Raw genomic sequence first — 14,193 nt, forward strand, 5'->3', positions numbered from 1 at the left:
ACACACACACACACACCTCATAAACACTGTGGGAAGCCTATACATATGAAATGACACAAAATACAATGTCATCAAAATAAAATAAACGTATACTGTTGCATTTAGCCTTTCATAACACACCATACTACACCATAATACACCATAATACACCATATCCCACCATAATAACACCATAATACAATCGTTTTCACCACCTCATAACATCTGTAATTTATACACAACTAAGAGTATAAAACTGCATTGTGTACTCATTCAAAAGGTTTTGTTCAATTCATATAAATACATTTCTCCATGGGTAAAACTGAACTATATGACACAACAAACATCAAAACATGATAATTATATCATAGGCTACAAAGGACTGATCAATTCAAAGTTGAAACATTTGACAACAGTTTCTTTGATATTGTGGTGATTGAAATAATACCATTTACAATTGTAAAGATTTTCAGTTACCATTGTTGCGTTTCAAATAAGATAATATAAAAGTAATTGTTGCAAGTAAGTATAGGCCTAAGTGAAATATTTGAGAATTATTTTGAGTGGTAACCTAATGCTAGATTAAGCAAAGTATTAACTCAAAACATCAAAGTTAGGTAAGCAAATTAAATAAGTCAATTTGAATATTTAAAACTAACAACGTTATTTGCAAAGCTACATTTAAACGTCTACTACTTCTGTATTATTTTTGCTTTCTTGGAGGTAGCTCTATGTTGAAATAATCAGATTTATATATATATATATTGAGAAAAATACCATTGAAAAAGACCATTGAAAGTATCTGTCCCTGTTAGCATAGGTCAGTAAATCCCCCAAATAATCCTCCCAAATGAGGTAAAACACACATTTAACGAGGGATAGCTATACATATTTATATGCAATAGGCCGTGGCCTAATTTGGTAACGTTTATGTAAATTATTTCGCATTCCACAATGTTATCTGGAAAAAAACACAGAAGAGATTTAAAAAAAAAAATCTATATGTGGAGTTACTGAGCATATAGCTAACCCATTTAGGCTAATCTAAATACCACCAAACATGTGATATTTTAGTACGCCATATCATAATATTCCAAAATTGATTAGCCTAAAGCAAATTGAAGGGCTATTGCAAATGTAGAATAGGGCTATTGCAAAAGTAGAGTATGAACGATAAGCCTATTTGAAAAGGGCAAAATAAATTTCCAATTACTTTACGAATCATATGTACAAAACATTTGTTGAGAAAGCACTACTTATGTTTAGTATTCCTATAGGCCTAAACTAAATATGGAAATAAACACATTTTAACTATAACAGTTAGGCCTTCTAAAAGCCTGATTTCTTTCATTTGACACGCGGAACAACTACGTTTCAGGTTTTTCTGTAGCGTCAAGTAAAAGATAGTCCTACACGTGCAAATGTTTTTTGTGACTAGACTAAGGCGTACTATTTTTTTATTTTTTATGTATATTATTATTAAATATTAAATACTGCCGCGGATGTGTCAACGTCTACAAGAGCTAACATCATTATAAATACTATAATAGCAAGCAACAATTCGAACTACAATGTTATAAAACGAAAATCCAATAGGCCAAAACATGTCAAAATATGTTCATCCGAAAATAATCAGAAAGGGTAAGTGTTCAAACGAGGCCATTTTGAGCCTTGTTATAGAACATCACCGCCATCCTCTGGTCACTACACGTAGTTGCAGGGTGGAAAAGGTGCAGTGCCCAGAGAACTGCAATCACACCCATTCCCCATTAGGGTCCAAAAACATAAATAAATCACATAATAGGAATGCGATTAATGTATGTGGCTCTCATTGCTTGCAGTTCTATTTCCACATGGAATACAGATTTTGGAGGTCCGATGATGACAATCGAGAATAGTATATCTAAAATGTTCATGTTGGTCTCATCTATACTGAGATTAGGTCTTGACTCATATAATGCTGTTGTTTTATTGCCCTTTCTGTTTTTTCAGCGCGTGAACAGAACACTAGCTACCACCAGAGAAACTGAGAGAGAACTTTCCCAGGCCAGGTACAAACAAAGGGTCGCTCGAGATGACCATGAGTCCGTTGAGCAACAGTCGGGGGAGAGGCCAATAAAGCTGATCATTTCCGCTAGGCCTTTTGTCCATGCTGCAGTCCCACAGAAAAGAGAAAAAACAAATGGGTGCCGAGTTCTGGAAACGGTCTAATTGTGTCTGGACGGCCATAAACCCATTAAAAGTGGAATGCCAGACAGTATAGCAGACCAGGCGTTTTATTGCTATGTCTCTGGCTGAGCCTTTGAAGTTTGGGGTCCATCTGCGTCCTCGAGGCCTAGCGCGTCACAACACCACTACATGGCTCCATACAACTGCAATTTCCTTGTTTTTATTTACTAAAGCTAATATATTCGTGCATTAAAATATATGTGCATGTCTGATGTGAATGATGTTGTCTGATAAAACAAGGGTGGTTCTGTGAGGATGTGGCTTTACAGTTCCAAGGTCCAGTTGTAGCCTATTTCACAAGTAGGCCTATCTATAATTTCAATTTTTATTGGCTACTCTTTGTCGATATAAATTGTTTGGTAGGCTACAGCGCAAATTTGAGGGAACTTCTCTAGATTTATAATCCAACGGTTTTTGGTGGAAGCAGGCCCACATCAATAGACCTAACTCATTCTTGATACAAATGTTGAATAGAAGCTCAGATATATTGTAATCTGAATGCCGCCAAAGCTACATTTTAAATAGTAAATCCTCGACCGCCCTGCTCATGTCGACGGTTTCAAAACATAGCGGCCATTATGTGTCCAGAAGCACCAGGATTAAACTGAGCAGTGGTGTCATATCATAGCTGAAGAATACCTACACTACATTATTTTAGGCATCAGCTGTCAAAGCTTTCGACATCTTTCTTGTGTTGTGTCCTCTCGCCCTGCAGCGCTTTGCACCCCATAAACGGTTATAGTGGTAATTGTCTTTTATGGCTGTATACAGCTAACAACCTCTACTGCCTAGGCGCGCGGAGCAGCAAGCGTGCAGCGATCCGCCGGGCCTGCCTGTTTGCCCGGACTACAGACTGTTCGAACCCCACCCCCCCACACACACCGTTTTATAGTATGTGTGTTGCGTGCGAGCTTGAAGAAAGGATAACGAAGTGCGCGTTCAAAATATCGAATTCCCTCACGTAAAATGAAATAAATGGGTCATTGTTATCATTTTCTAACACTCCATGAATAGTGTTTTTGCTAGTATTATTCCAATATTTTGTTTGAGAGAAAATATATGTGCAAACTAATGTTAGAATAGTCCTATACACATTACATTTGGTCAACTACAATACATCTGACTGTCAATAGCTTTAAGAATTTGATCATTTTCTGTTAGAGCATCACATTCATTTGAATTAAATCTTAGACTGAACAGTGACATGCAAATGCACAAGAAATTATAATAATTCAACGTGGCTGCATTCGCAGATATAATTTGTTTTATTCAATAAATAGTACAAATTACATTTGAGAACCAAAAATCTGAAAGTCCCCTGACCATGAGGTATTCATTAGGTAGCATACAGTGTTTCTTTTTATTTAGTCTCTCTCCTTTCTAACAAATATGTCCTCTCAAATGTTACTCCCTGAACTTCAGACATAGTTTACTATCTATACAAGCATTCTGTCTCTTCACAACGAAAAGTCGTGTTAAAATGAAATGAGGTTCTTGCAATTATAGGTAGTTGAGAGACAATATCATTGTTATGTAGCTTCTAGTAACATTATCAACAGGCCAATATGCATTTTAAAGAGGCTTTTGATGCTCATGCACCCGCTTCAAAATGCCACCATTACGTTAGCCTATCCCTCCAACTCAAATTGACCAATAGTTGAAATAACGACAACAACAAAAGATTTGAAACTAAATTCTGTTGAACCTGAAATACACATAGGCCTATATCTACAAACCAGAGAACACACACATATCTACTCACATCCACACACAAACGAGCACAGAGAATAGGCCTATTAATAGGGTACATGCCTTACACAGATGCCCTCACAGCCGAGGCTTTAATTCATTCATTAACATCCTAATAACAATAACAAAAAATAATGCGCACTGCTAAATTGTGCAATATAAAGGTAGTTAGTTGCATCAAACCGACGAGTAGAGCCGGACATGCTTTTTACAAGACACATAACAGCTTCTGTTAGGGATAAAACAGTGAGACAACGACTATAAAAATGCAGTCCAGCAGAGAAATAGCCTTTTCACAGATATCCCCCTTATTTCGGATATTTTTTTCTCATTCAATCAATCATACCTATAAATCATCTTTTGGTCCACCATCTTTATTACATTTCTTCATCTTCATTCTGCGGTTCTGAAACCAGATTTTGACTTGTCTCTCCGTAAGGTTGAGCTGCCTTGCGACCTCGTACCTACGGTCCCGCGTGAGGTACGCGTTAAAGAGGAACTCTTTCTCCAGCTCGAGGATCTGGTGCTTGGTGTATGGACAGCGCTTTTTTCTCGTGGCACTAGCGTGGAGCCAGTTGGATACCGGGTTATCTGGAGAGAGGGGGTGTGAGACGAGACTGGTGTGAGCCCGGTGCTGCTGGCCCAGATGTAATAAAAACATATGACCCACAAGGGACGAGGCTGATAACAAAAGCTCTGGATATCAATTCTGAATGTAAAAATATAAATACGTTCCAAAGTAGCATTGCACTCCCATACTTGGCTCTTGCTCCTGTTTAAAATCTGAAACCCATATTATTAGAACACGGAAATGAGTGAGAGAACGCTAGCCTATTATCAAGTCGCTATAAATGAATGGCACGCCTTGAATGGCATATTTTCAAACACGCGCCCCCTCTACTACTCACACATTTCTATCTGCATCCCTGCAGCTTTACAGAACATAGCATGGCCAAATGTCAAAGGATGAAGCAGCACTTACTTGGATCAAGGGCCGGTTTCTCCTCGTTCAGGTCCCCGGTCTGGCCTGGTAGTGTGTCCTTGTCCACCGGGGATGCCGTCGCCACTGTTCCGTCGGCGAAATCGGACAGGAGCAGCGCCGTGTGGGATCCAGGCAGCACGCTGTCCGCTCCCGCATCCAGGCTCTCGGATTTGATCCCGTAGTGGTGACTCGTTGGTAATCCAGTCAAAGGCAAGGACCCTGACATGGGCTCCAGCAGCCAGGACTGCATGTAGCGACCCTCCACGTCGCCTGGAGCCGGGCTTCGGTGATTTCCGTACGGGTGGTGGTACACCGACGACACGGCGCCTGGAAACTGGGTCGGTACATGGCCCCAGGACGGGCTGAAGACCGGGGCTTTCGTCGGGAAGGTGCAGGGCCCAAGCTCAGTGTGATCGGTGATCGATGTGGGCTGCCTCGCGTGCTGGAGCCCCCTCGGACCGGAGGAGTATCTGGGCGCGGAGAGCGCCTCACTCTCAGGCAAGATGAGGGAGTCGACGTAGTAGCTAGTCAACGTTCCAGATGTCGACATGGCAAAAGAGACTTTCACATGTACGCACACATACACTGATACTTACAAAAACAAGCGCGACACACACACCACACACACATACACACGCACTAAACCCCACTCTCACAAAATAACAATCTGAAGAAATCAACTAGCAACTTGGCACCACAAAGAACTACAGTCTACTAATAGTTCGGACGCAGGGCTGCCATTCGATTGGGTGATGCGCGCACGTGATCACAAAGGCTGAACAATAAATAATAAATCAATCCCTTTGACTATTAAATGATAGCGGGTCTCTTGTCTTAAAACGTGACAACGTCTAGTTTTAAAAGCAAATTATTATTATTTTATATGATTAGTACGCAATTGCTGATATAAATGTTGGGCTATGTCAAGGGAGAGGCTGAACTCCATTGAGAAAAATACCATTGAAAAATACCATTGAAAGTATCTGTCCCTGTTAGCATAGGTCAGTAAATCCCCCAAATAATCCTCCCAAATGAGGTAAAACACACATTTAACGAGGGATATCTACACATATGTTACAGGGTAATAAGCATTACCAATGATACTCACAACAAAACACACAGGGACTGAAATTAACCAGAATATCTTCTCCATATTGGGGCTTATTAACTTAACCAAATGTCTTAAATTGCATTCTTTCTATGGCGCCAAAGAACGTAAATTATTTAGATATTCTTCCTTAAAACTAATGCTCTGGGACGCTTTCCATCCTAGTATGTAACCTCTTCCATCTCCCGTCAAAATGTTTCAACCTTTCATATTTTCATTGTCTTCGAACCAGAGAAAGTGATGACCAAACATTCCCAAAGAAAAAACATTTTACGCACACCCACTATTAAAGATAAGCACATAATGTTGTGTATATCGTGCTATTTTGTATAGCCTATTAACATATTAGTTTGGTATTATACAACAATAATATAGTATCAGATGAAAGACTAATCGGACTAAAAGCCCGCTGATAATAATATCTGACTAGTTTCATTTGTTATTTCCTCAACATCCTATGATATTGTTTATATATCATCTACTGAGAAAAACAAACATTATTTCAGTAAATGGAAGATTATTTTGAGCATGAAAATGGAAATTAGCATAGAATTGTATTTGTGTTTGCATAGTAGGCCTATTTACTCACAGCTATAGAACCTAATATGTTCGTTTATTTACTGATGTCTTAAAAAAATACATTGGGAAAAAATAATGTTATTGTTCTAGGCTAATATTATATTCGTATATCCATGGACAAGAGAAAAACGTATTCTGGTTATTAAACAGAACCGAGGAATTAAACAACTATTATATTAAGCCTGCAGAAAATGTATCTCAATAGCCTAATGTTGAAGCATAAAAGCATGGCCTAGTTGTGGCATATTTAAATAATTAAGCTAAAACTAATAAACGACAATTATGAAAACTCGTCGTAGAAAATACTGTGCACATAGTAGCATGTAAATCGATACCTGGCTTCTTTTTTAAATACATTATCCTATTAAATACATTATCCTATTATTACTAGGAATGTTATTAGCCTATTATGAGAGATCACTGTCATAAGAACCACTAGCACTATTACAAATACCAGCACTATCGAGCCAATTATGAAATCCGCCGTGGCTAACGAAAACAACAATCCACTATTAAAGTAGAAAATTATAACAAAGATAGCATTATGTAAAATACTAAAGCACTTAGAACTTTAGGAGTTTCCCTACAAAAAATTGGAGATCGGCCTACGTCGTGACATTTACATGCAACTAATAGATAATAGATAGGCACTAGAAAGTTCACAAATGGGGTTGTTTATGTCATTATTCAGACACATAGATCACGTTGTAATCAAATTTGAAAGCAGAAAGCTAACACATTTTCATTCTCCAGCCACCCAAGCCATAGACTGTTCTCTTGGCTTCCGCACGGGTGCATCAATTCTGACACTAACAGGCTCCTGAACAGCTTCTATCCCCAAGCCATAAGAGTGCTAAATAGCTAACTAAATAGCTAGAAAAATGGCTACACGGACTATCTGAGTTGACCCATGTATTTATTTTTGCAAAGTCTCTATGCACACTCACAGGGTACTACACACTCACGCACACTGACAATCCAACACACACACAAACACTCACTCCATCATTTGTTCACACACACATAATATGCACATACATTTATACTGACTCTACACACACCCGTTGACATACTATAATATACGCTGCTGCTACTTTGTTCATCATACATCCTGATGCCTAGTCACCTTACCCCTATAGGCCTGCCTACATATCTACCTCTTCCACTGCAGTATCCCTGCACATTGTAAATATGGCATTGGAACTGACTGACCCTGTATATAGTACGCGTACTTACTTTCTCGTATACTTCTCATTTATTCTTTTTATTTCTTGTGTGTTTTTGTTCTACCTCATGTTATTTTTAGTATTACATTGTTATTGATTGCTACATTGTTGAGGTTAGAGCTTGCAAGAATGGCATTTCACTGTAATTGTGCATGTGACATTAAAACTTGAAACACGAAATATAAACGAAGACAGGAACGCTGGAAATTATAGTCAAGCCTACACTATATATGCATTTGATTTTCAGGTGTATCTTTTCAATGGATAAGCAATACAACACAAACTAATACTTGTGGGGTAACTAATGCATGTGGGGTAATTCAAGAGTAGGTGAGAAGCTACTGAACGTGCAACCCAAGTCTGGACACAACATATGATACTATATGGACTAGTAGGAAGAGAGGAAACGCCTGCGTAACACTTTACAGACATTGTGTCGAACCTTGCCCCCCCCCCCCCCCCCCCCCACACACACACCATAGCCTTAGAGAATGGAGATAGCTGCACACAGAATACGTGTTCTATTTATTACCATCCAATAAAACTGAAAGCTAGGCCAACACCCTACATGGCCACAGGCGGTTCACTGCTGCTAAAGAATCCACTCCAGCATATTTTCCTACTGAATGAAAAAACAGTAGGCTATGCCACACACCTATAACTGAACAGATAATATTTAATCCTCGAACGTATACCACTGTGCAGAATCAGAGAAGGCATGGATGAAAATGTGTTAGAGACATTAGAAACAAACAAAGAGGATAGTGGATAGGGCGCACTAAAACACAGAATAGACAGGCATCTTCAAAAGAAAAGACACAAGGGAAGGCAGTGGCACGTTAAGGCTGTAAACTAAATCAGGGTGTTTTTAACACGGACCCAGTTTACCGCAGGGGCTATTTACTTATTTTGCCCACAGATAACAGCTTGTCTGGCGGATCTAAATATCGCCATAAAGCCCTTCGCCTCTTTTGTGTTCGGGCAATATTGCGCAGCGGAAGCATCCGGCTCTATTGCCCACCGGCGCGCCACTGAAGTCGCTGTTGCCCACTCAACTTCCCCTTCCTCTCCAATGCAGTGGTCGTAACCGAGGCCTTGTCTGACGTCGCCGCGTCACGACTGACAGAAAACATGATTATAGCTTTACGCTAATTCCAAGTCCAACCCTCCTATAGCTGAGCTTTTAACAAGATAAATATAGGACGCAGGCATTCAGGTGCTTAATTTAACGATGAAAAATAACAAATAGAGTTTTATAAATATTACTGACGATATGTTAAGAGATATACACGACAGCAAGTCTTTCCCAACAGGTAAAGGCAATAAGAAAGGTCCTATTTTTATTGATTTATTTATGTCAACACAAATAACACTCCCAATACTATTCAATATTATCAAATCCAGTTAGATTGCACGTGTCCCGAATTAAGTTGACTGACGTTTTGATGTATTAAACTGGGCCAATTAAGACAGTTTCGTGTTGTAGAGGTAGAAAATGGATCCCAACAACATGAAACTACCTAAACCACTCCACAGTCCGCTCGACGTCTCAAGACGCACAGCAGCCAATGCATAACGCCACGTCTTCTTTGGTTTTCATATCGATCTCAAACACCCATGCTGTTCATAAGAGGCCTGTATTAAAAATAGCCTACAATGTTTTTACATGTTCAGTATCAAATCTTTCCGCTGGAAACCTGCTTTTTTAAACATGTGGTGTCCCAAAAACCCAAATCCAAAACAACAAATTGACTCACCCATTCATCGAAGTTATTGCGATATTCCAATCACAAGAGAAAAGAAGATGACTTCGTCAAATTCTGTCTAAATGCAGTGTAACTTTCTACGACTGTCTCTAGCCTCCTCTCCGGCTTAATGGCTCTCTCGACTGAAGCCAGTCTTTGGGGAGAGTGAAAATCGTCATATACGAGCAAGTCATAAAACTCTACAAAAGCCGGTTGGGCTTGCAGTGTTATATGCCTATACCGCCTAGACATAATGGCTGGTGTCATATCTAAATCGTTTCCGAGAGCTACTCCATGGATCCTAAAAACATTTCTGAAGACAAAAGCCAAGCAATGTACGAGCAACCCAAAGTGCACTTACAACCTCAACTGGCCTGTACAAAATGCCTATTCTCTTTACAGACAAAGAATTAGCGAGAAATACAGAGTTCTGAACAAGGACATCTAAAAGCATACTAATCCAGTTTATGTGAACTGATAATTTATTACGCAATACACGAAAACACAACCTCATATGTACATAATGATATACACAATAAAAACAATTTCACAATGTAGACTGCTCATGTAGCCTACATTTCCCTTAGTTCGAGTCTACACAACAATATTATCCTAAAGTGGATCAAATATATGTTGTTCTATGTACACTTACAATCAGCTCATCATAATATCTACATACATTACATCGGAAGAATACATTTACAGGGCGACTCATCTTATTCCCTTACTGTGGATACATTAGCCTTACATTTTAGTGTGATCCACATTGCAAAATGCAGGAAAATATGGATTTGAATCATGTCGTTTCATGCAGTATAAATGTAAAGGAAACTCCCCACATATATGCAATATAAACGTACATCTCAATTGTGATTTATATTTGTATCTACAACAAACATATATATATTTTTAAGTATTGGTAGGCTACAATCCTATACGACCCAAAGCAAATTCCTTCCATTGTTTTACTCAAGACACCTATCCCAACAAGTGACAGCAACAGAACCGAATCAACGAACAATTAACAAAGTAATGAAGAAAAGAGACAACCCAATAACATTCACGTTTTACCAGTAGCTTATATAAGACGATGCAAAGACTAGGTTTGTATGTAGGCCTATTAAAGATGTGCCCTTTACATCTTACATTATAACTAAAGCTAGTTCAATACAAAGCTTATCGAAAACATTCAAAGTTATCACGAGAAACCAAAATTTGACGTGAGCTCCCGAATCCTGTTTTCCCGGGTCATTTTCTTCAGTTTCATTCTGCGATTCTGGAACCATATTTTGACCTGCCTGTCCGTCAGGTGCACGCTCCTACTGATCTCTAGGCGACGCTCGCGAGTCAGGTACATGTTGTAGAGGAACTCCTTCTCGAGCTCCAGAGTTTGGTGCTTGGTGTATGGGCAACGTTTCTTCCGTCCGCTTTTTGCTGTTAGCCAGTTGGCCGTGCATTCGCTTTCTGTGTCTCCTAAAGAAAATGGTATACATGCTTTTAGGCTATCAACTATGTATGTAAGATAGGTTGTGTGTGTGTGTGTGTGTGTGTGTGTGTGTGTGTGTGTGTGTGTGTGTGTGTGTGTGTGTGTGTGTGTGTGTGTGTTTTGTGCAAGTCAGTGGTTTGATATAGGCCTTTTCATAAGAACGGTTCAACGGCCTTGTGTACTTTGCTTGAACTTGAAACATTTGCTAATAATAACAAACAAAAAATCAGAAATGTATAACATTTTCTATCATTCTAGATCTACTATAATAAGAACAAATATCACCGCCCCAAAATAAAAACGGTTTTAGTAGCCTATTTGTTTATGGGAAGATATACGATTGTTAGGCCTATATTGGACGCCAGTCAAGTCATTTTTTGTCCAAAGAAACAAGGTCCTAAAATGTAAAATAAACCTGCAGTAGCCTAAGCCTAAGCAAGTAATTGCATTTATTTTTTATAATACAAGTGTTCTTTTTTTACCACAGCATTTTTACTGGTTTACTTCTATTATTTTTTCCAAACTTTAACACCCGCTTGACTTTTAGGCAGCGAATGTCTCTCAACTAAAGCATGGTGTCTCCTCTGCTAATGCTAATGACAAAACATTTATCCTTTGGGTTACGGTAAGACCATATATAATCACTAAATAAAAACAAACACTTGAATGACCTCAGAATGCAAAAGACGAAATCAGTCTCTCGGCAGGTGTTACCATATAACCTTTTTACGCATCCCCATACCTGCTTTACTATACAGCACGCAATAAAACCAACCGTGGCAGAGTGAGTGACCACACCTTTTAATGACCTCAGCTCACCTTTAGGTGTTTTCGTTGGCTTCTCCTTCTCGAGCTCCTCTTCAGCTTCCTCGGGAGATGAAGGTTCCGCGTCGGAGGACGCTCGTGCCTCCTCGCCCCCCAGTGGGGCGTGCGTCTGCTGGGGCTGGGACGCGGTACCGGAAGACAGAGCCTCCTCGGTGTCTCTTCTCTTGTAAGCCGCCGTGGCTAAGCAGGCTAAGGCTGAGGACGGTGGGGGGGTCGGGGTGTGGAAGCGAGTCTGTGCAGGGGGGTGTAGGCCAAAGTGAGAATGAGAGGGGTTCGATTGGGCCCCGTGGTAAACTTTATGAGAGTGTGCGTGCATCTGAGACAAGCGGAAGTAGCCAGGCACTGGTACAGTACCCCCACCACCACCGCCGTCGGTGACTGTGCACGAGCCTGAACCTGAGCCTGTCGTGGTTAGCCTGGAGTATGTCAGGTCTTCGGCGGTCGAGGCTTTGGGGCACTTCTGCGGCTCGTAGAGACAGTATGCGCTCTCCTCCTTAATGCTCGGCGGGAACGAGCAGGGCGCGACCTGGGGACCCACAGTTTGTTGCTGGTCCATTCGGCACGACCTCTGCGCATCCATCCACATCTCCATGCCTGACATATACGCGCCTGACGCGGCAGACATCATGTTTTGGGGACCTACGTCGCTCCGCTTGCCTATACCTGGGAAGTATCCACAGTTCTGTAGCCCGTAAGACACCTCTGATGCGGCGTTATGGGGCAGACACACGCTGCTGCCCGGGTAGTAGTGTCCCCCTCCACCCTCGGTCCGGCCGCTGATCAGAGAATCCACAAAAAACGCGTTTCCTGCGGGGCTGTCCGAGCATGCCATTATTGTGGTGTATTTTGGCGAGGGGAGAAGATAGCCCTTTCTGGTTGACATTTCTTGTGCAAAACATGCTGGATATGATTAGAGGTACCCCCCTCTCCACCGTGCAGACTCTGGAGCCAATAGGAACGCTGGGATACGCAGGGCCCCTCCCCTTCCAGAGCCACGTAGCAACCGGGGCCATATCCATCATGGGTCTGAGGCAGATAAAGGAGACAGCACAGCAATCATTGGGTATCTCTCACCTCGCTGTAATGCACCACCATAACGCCGGAGGGGCGAGGCCCTATGTGCAGAATGCAAACATTCGAAAATAAAAAAGAGGTATATGCACGCCCGTGCAGCATACCTATCGACTATCCGTTTGGTTTGCAGCATTAAGAGAAGTTTGTCTGAACCCCTATCCGTTTGAACTGTGCTTAACATTAAATCATTATTATCAAATTATTCGTTTGCTATAAGACCTATGTGGCTCCCTATTGCTCCCTATGCCTCTATATTTAATACATTCCATTTGCATAAATCTCACAGAATAAGACAAAATGGAAACCATTTTAGTTACAAATAAGACACAGACGCAACAACAGGCCCAATAAAGGCCTATACCTTTTCATGCGCATACATTTTCAACAATCCTCACCAATTGTAGGTGAGAACTGTAAGGCAACATTAAGGTTCCCAGGTTCAAACAGGTATAGTAAACAGGGCGTAAACAAGAAAAGAAAACGACACTTTCCTTTACAGTGCTTTAATAAAAGAGATCACTGCGTGGGTCTAATTAATTGACAAGTCAATGGATTTTAGAGAAATAAAACAGTGATGAAGGCAGTAATTACCAGGAACATAATAAGCTTCACGCACGGCAACTGCATCGGTGTTCAAAGGAGTTGTTGCTTTACATCTATTTCATATATATATATATATATATATATATATATATATATATATATATATATATAAGATATAAATATGGTGATATCAAAAGTGTATATCTGACTCAAATAGCAGCATTAGATTATTTTGGGGTGTCTCATTAATTGTAAATAATTGTACATTTAGCATCGAAGCATGATAACATAAAGCCTGCTGATGTAAATTGTGTGTGATTACCATGTGTAAAAGCGTGTTAAAGGCATTGTAAATAAAAACTATTACAGATGTTCATTACTAGGATTTTATCAAAATATAAAAAGGTGTGCCGTGTCCTATCTGTACATGCATTATTCACACAACTCACCACACGTGGGTTATAGGTATACACTTAAGGACACATTTATGTGTTGGGCGTTTCAATGACCATGTTTACGTACTTGCTCAGGTTATTCCCTTTTTCCCTTTTAGGGTTATTATAGGGACACAATTGGTATCCCTCCATTTTGTTGCGTCCATGGTGTGCTGCGCCTTCTCTCCATCCCCAGGTTGAAGTTAATATCGGACAGCTTTGACCATTACCAGG

At 40.3% G+C, this 14,193-nt stretch overlaps 2 protein-coding genes across 2 annotated transcripts; both read right to left on the reverse strand.

Moving 5' to 3' along the window:
* Positions 1-3,439: 3,439 nt before the first annotated feature.
* Positions 3,440-5,654, reverse strand: LOC139555105 (homeobox protein Hox-A9-like). Its single transcript, XM_071368594.1, has 2 exons — positions 4,940-5,654; positions 3,440-4,548 (listed from the first exon to the last, which is right to left on the reverse strand). Exons 1-2 carry the CDS (start codon positions 5,487-5,489, stop codon positions 4,304-4,306), a joined length of 795 nt encoding a protein of 264 aa, XP_071224695.1. The 5' UTR covers positions 5,490-5,654; the 3' UTR covers positions 3,440-4,303.
* Positions 5,655-10,056: 4,402 nt separating this feature from the next.
* On the reverse strand, positions 10,057-12,871 carry LOC139555106 (homeobox protein Hox-A10-like). Its single transcript, XM_071368595.1, has 2 exons — positions 11,903-12,871; positions 10,057-11,070 (listed from the first exon to the last, which is right to left on the reverse strand). Exons 1-2 carry the CDS (start codon positions 12,789-12,791, stop codon positions 10,796-10,798), a joined length of 1,164 nt encoding a protein of 387 aa, XP_071224696.1. The 5' UTR covers positions 12,792-12,871; the 3' UTR covers positions 10,057-10,795.
* Between the last annotated feature and the right edge of the window lie 1,322 nt (positions 12,872-14,193).

Source organism: Salvelinus alpinus, chromosome 26 (genome assembly GCF_045679555.1).
Source record: "Salvelinus alpinus chromosome 26, SLU_Salpinus.1, whole genome shotgun sequence".
In the NCBI taxonomy this organism is placed as follows: domain Eukaryota; kingdom Metazoa; phylum Chordata; class Actinopteri; order Salmoniformes; family Salmonidae; genus Salvelinus; species Salvelinus alpinus.

Bases quoted from the DNA above. Each gene is read 5' to 3' on its own strand.
- LOC139555105 (XM_071368594.1), bottom strand. From the start codon at position 5,489: ATGTCGACATCTGGAACGTTGACTAGCTACTACGTCGACTCCCTCATC. The intron at 4,549-4,939 runs GTAAGTGCTGCT...CCCTCTCTCCAG, and splicing joins GAAACCGGCCCTTGATCCAA to ATAACCCGGTATCCAACTGG.
- LOC139555106 (XM_071368595.1), bottom strand. From the start codon at position 12,791: ATGTCAACCAGAAAGGGCTATCTTCTCCCCTCGCCAAAATACACCACA. The intron at 11,071-11,902 runs GTGAGCTGAGGT...CATTTTCTTTAG, and splicing joins GCCAACGAAAACACCTAAAG to GAGACACAGAAAGCGAATGC.